At 41.3% G+C, this 4,985-nt stretch overlaps 1 protein-coding gene across 2 annotated transcripts; it reads left to right on the top strand.

Moving 5' to 3' along the window:
- The first annotated feature begins 3,121 nt into the window (after positions 1-3,121).
- Positions 3,122-4,737, top strand: LOC106673950 (tetraspanin-6-like). 2 transcript variants are annotated; one of them, XM_014406350.2, is made up of 2 exons: positions 3,122-3,831; positions 3,887-4,066. In XM_014406350.2, exons 1-2 carry the CDS (start codon positions 3,274-3,276, stop codon positions 3,896-3,898), a joined length of 570 nt encoding a protein of 189 aa, XP_014261836.1. In that variant the 5' UTR covers positions 3,122-3,273; the 3' UTR covers positions 3,899-4,066. The 2 variants fall into 2 exon arrangements, with proteins under 2 accessions (XP_014261836.1, XP_014261835.1); XM_014406349.2 differs by having other exon boundaries at positions 3,122-4,737.
- Positions 4,738-4,985: the final 248 nt, after the last annotated feature.

The raw sequence follows: 4,985 nt of genomic DNA, 5'->3' as shown, positions 1-4,985 counted from the left end.
TTTCCTTGCGACCTCTCCCAACCGTTGGTTACAAGGGGGGTGTCCAGGCGCAACATAATGGTGTAGCCTTGAGTGCGTGGCAACCCCTCTAAAACGCAAGTACTCGTGTCGGCCTCTGGACCGGCAGGGGGCGGCTGGTACATTACCAGAGGCCCACGTGGGTTAGAGTACCAAATCCTGTCTGCACAGACGGGGGGAGGGTGCATAACCATCTGTACGGGGTAGCAGAAATGTTCCTAAGTTCAGCCCCTGCTACACTAGGAATGAACTGGTAGTGGTTCGTGGGAACACTCCTGGCGTGAACTTAGAGAAGAGACTGTCTTTGACCTTCGCACGAAACTTGCGTATGACCATCGTTATACACGGGATACGGCGGATCGGATGGCAGCGTATAGGCGTTGAGGACGCTATGATTGTGCTGAAAAGTCCCTCGAATGCATGAGTAGTGGCGGATGGGAACGGGTAGTGAATCGGTTGCTCCTACTGGAGTATGCTTTGCACGTGGGTGTAGGCTAAGCTCGATTGGAGGCCTTTCCCGTAGGAGGTACTCCTCTAGGAGTGGTTAGCAATTCCACTTTAAACAAAACCGCGGCCAGAGCGGATCCGGTAGTTTCTAGGCTAGAGAAGCCCCAATACTCTGGGAGGTAGAGTGGCCTTCTCTACCTAGGGAGTGCGCGATGTATTTTCGGCTTAAGTAGCCCTATGCGCGCGGCATACGATCTGATGCTTAATACAGACCCGCCCACTCGGAATGGGCAAGCAGGGAGCGAGGTAGTCTTGCGCCTTCGGGCTGAGCTACAGCTTTAACGAGCTACACCAATGCCGCGGCAGTAACACCATTCTGTCGTATGTGGAGGTGTGTCAGCTCTCATCCTGAGAATCAAAACATCCGATAATGCCGAAAAGGCTAGGTGCGGACGTTAAATTCCTCATTTTCCTTTTAAGAACGACCGAGTATATGGGAAAGCAGGCCCAGTCAGGAGTCCAACCATAATCCTGATTCGGTTACGGTCGCCTGCCAGAAATTCTTTTTTAATTTTTTCGGAATCCTTCAATGAATCTCTTCGCGTGCCTCATACCTGTCGTATTGTTCCACAAGGTTTTGGACTCATTAAGGATCCATTTTAAGATGTATCCTCTTTCGTGGCAGGCTTCTAGGCCGCAGTAGGTTTCTATTGTTTCGCAGTAGGTACCGAGTGTACGGGAAACAATGTCATAATCCCTACACCCGCCATGCACTGGATGACCTGTCGATTATCATGCATTAATACAAAGTTGTCCCCAATAAATGGAGTAAATGGGGCCACGGCTTCCAGAAGAACTTTTTCAATGCACCTTAGTGCCTCAAAGAGCCATTCCATATGAATTAATTTGGTACGGGCCCCCCATACCAAACCTGACTTTAAAAGACCGTGATTCACGCATGAAATATGAAGAACAGAGTTATCCACGTTTTCTTCACAACATCACGGTCATCTGATTGCCTCAAACCAAAACGGCATAAATCTGTGAAAAGAACAGCTTGCACCCCATTGTTCAAATGTACAGCGAGATGCTGATTTGCGAATAGTCACTCGATGCCTCTCCAGTACAGAACCTAATGCATGGCGTCCATATTCTCAAGAAGCCTTCTGATTACTGTTTTAGAGCTCCAAACCTTTTGGAATTGGCTTTCTACCACTTGTCAAGGAAGACCATAACTGACATTCGGAGTGCGGTAAGAGAGTCGTACATCGATGTCGACCACTACCTTCTCTTCGATCGAGAAGTCTGGTAGACCTAAACCGCTGTAGACCATCGTGGATGGAGAACGCGGAATACTCAGTCCGTTGTTGGACACTCCAGTCGAATCTTCTCCGTGCATTTAGGAAAAATGTTAATGTGTGGTGATTAGTGACCGTTAATCGATATTTACTTAGAAATCGTGAGATGCGGTCTGGTGTGATGTAGGTTTCAGAAAAACATTTTCTTTATCGTGCCAACGTTTCGATCTTTATTGAGATCATCTTCAGGGNCACTTTGAGCCCTGAAGATGATCTCAATAAAGATCGAAACGTTGGCACGATAAAGAAAATGTTTTTCTGAAACCTACATCACACCAGACCGCATCTCACGATTTATAAATAAAAATGTAAATAATTGATTAATCCTAATAATAAATTAACGCCGGTTTACTAGCCTGTCGGTTGGCGATATAGAATTTTTAAAATTCTTTTTTCTTACATAACTTGCCCCCAACTTTTTGTAAAAGGTCTTCAAAATCACTTGGTGGCATCCTTAAAAAATGACAAATCAAATGCTATCATCTAGTTTTAAGGTGTCAAGAATGATCATGACACACAGATTTCGATGAAACTTTTTTTTAATAAAAATCATCTAAGTGTCCAAGCGATGTTGCTATGCTGTAGGAGAAAAAATTTTTTTTAGATAATTTAAGTACATTTTATAAAATATAGCGTTCTGCCTTCGTTGTGCATTTATTTCAAGGTTAATATATATTTTTATTTTTACGTATGATAAGAAACTAATACGTCGAATCATATGAATAAAATAAATATAAAATATGTTAAATAATATAAACGTTAACATAAATTAGCGTATTTTTATAATTGATAATGATAATTTATAAAGGCCCAAAAAATTATTTTTGTAAAAACCAATTTGGATTTGTTTTAAGTACCCTGTAAAACCCTGAAATAGGAATTTTCATCTCACTAAAAATATATAAGATATTTTGGGCTGGATTTGCGAGAGCATATTCAGGTCGGTGAGAGTTATATCACCTTGCTTAAAAAAAAGTAAGTATTCGAGCAATAAAACGCTCTCAGTACCTGCGTGGAGATGGGAATAGACGCAATATCACGCTTACAGAATCTCACTTCGGAAACAAATAGCGCTGACAGTCCTAAATGGGACCGGCAATTTTTTTGCCTATGTCCGGAGTTCGACTTTACCATTGGAAGGCCATGGGTTCGAAGCTCAGCAACCCTGAATTGGAAGGACTCAATGGGCTTTTTTCAAAAACATTTTAATATCCAGGGGGATGTCCCATTGTGAACCCCTGTTAACACTTGACAATAAAATTACCATAAAAGTTAATATTTATAACAACCTTTTCGTACATTAAGTAACATGTGTATATGGTCTTTATAGTAAATAAACAGCTATGAAGCTTTTAAAAAGAAATTTTTTTGGTTTGATGAGTTAGCGAGTATTAACGATTCATTTTTTAATATTATTTTTTGTTTGTTTTGAGAATCTCTAAAGACGATAATGTGTTTGATGAAGAAGTTGTGTCTCTTAATCGCAACATTAATCACTGGGATGATAGGCGTCGGCATGATTATACTCGGGAGGAAGAAAATGAACGAAGTTGTCTTTCTTGACGCTTTCCTCGAAGATCATATTCATATAGGAAGGACTTTTATCAGCTTGGGGTTTGTACTTTTCGTTATAGCTTCCATCGGCCTGGTCGGCTTGATATGCCACGTCAGCCTCTTGCTCCAAATATACGCATGTCTGATGTTGGCGATGGTCGTAACACAAATCGTGGTCGGCGTTGCTGTATTTTCGCGCATGGAAAGTATCAAACAGGCTCTCTATAAGACACTAGAGGAAAAGTTCAGAACCTATGACGAGCACAAAGCGGAAATAGACAAACTACAGTCGGTCCTGTTATGCTGCGGTATGTCCGGCCCTAAAGAGTGGAAAATAAAGGAACTACCACCGTCTTGTTGCGGCCAGACATCAGGTAGTTGTTCCGTAAAGTCGGCGTACACTGCTTCTTGCTCCGTCAGGGCAAAACAAACAGTCAAAATCGGCATCTATTTCGTGGGTATCCTTTTCTTAATTCTCGTCCTGTTTGAAACGAAATGTGTCATTTTAGCCTGTTGCTTGAGCGATTTATGTGCCTTGTGTTCACTTTGTGCGGGATGGGGAACACCGCCAGAGAAGCCGCAACCCGAGAAGCCGCAACCCGTAACCAAAACGCCGTCACCGTCGTCCACCGACTCAAAAGATTCTACTTCATCAGAAGAAAACGAGGAAAAAGAAAATGAGGTCGCAAGAAGTGAATCCAAACATAAAAAATAAAAACACATTAAAAACAAAAGGTTCTTTTTAATCTGTAAAATGGTTGGATTGTTCAAAAATTTCATGTGGAGGTGATCGACAATATGACAAACATATTATTACTTCCAGTAACATATGTGATATACATAATTCCTTTACTATTTTTACTTATGTTGTTTTAGGTTGTAGCAAAAAATTTCAGGGAGTAAATCTCGTTTTTCTAGCTAATTTTGTACAACGCGTTGAGGAAAGCAATTATCGATCGAGGCAGTTCGTTCCCGAGTCTGGGTATGTTGTGTCTATTTCGGAATCTACGTGTCGAGGCAATTTTAGAAAGGGCAAGTGAAACAAGGATTTTATTTAAGGATTTGAAAGGATGTCATTTGGGTCTGGTGGCACCCGGGGCTCATCGATGAGCAGGCGATAAGGCCTTCTATTAAACAAATCAGTTTATTCATGTCGTCGTGAAATTTGATTCGTACGGACGTTATTCCTGGCTTGTTTTCTTCTGATTTTCGTGGATTCTAGTTATTTTCATATTTTCAGCCATCAACAAATTCGTTCCTCTGTACTGTCTAACCAAATGTCACGAGATTTAAGCCGGCTCCGCGTAAAATGATTTTTTTTAACAATTAGAACATGTTACGATAGTGTCATGAACCGACGTCTTGTTTGCAATTGTTACAACATAACGTAATTTTTATTCACTAGTATTTGTGGTCCGCTTAACCAATTAATATCTTTCAATTAATTAAGGTTTTTAGTTAAGATAAAAAGTCAGTGTCACGAGCGGGATTCGAACCCACGACCTTCGGCTAGATACGCCGTTACTCAAGTGGTAGAGCGGTGTTCGAATCCCGCTCGTGACACTGACTTTTTTATCTCAACTAAAAACCTTAATTGAAACTAATTTT

The sequence above is a fragment of the Cimex lectularius genome, unplaced genomic scaffold (assembly GCF_000648675.2).
Source record: "Cimex lectularius strain Harlan isolate CLEC.00 unplaced genomic scaffold, Clec_2.1 scaffold123, whole genome shotgun sequence".
Lineage (NCBI taxonomy): Eukaryota > Metazoa > Arthropoda > Insecta > Hemiptera > Cimicidae > Cimex > Cimex lectularius.
The sequence above is the reverse complement of the archived record's forward strand: the minus strand, read 5'-3'. Positions and strand labels throughout refer to the sequence as shown.

Coding starts and splice junctions, on each gene's coding strand:
- LOC106673950 (XM_014406349.2), top strand. CDS start 3,274: ATGTGTTTGATGAAGAAGTTGTGTCTCTTAATCGCAACATTAATCACT.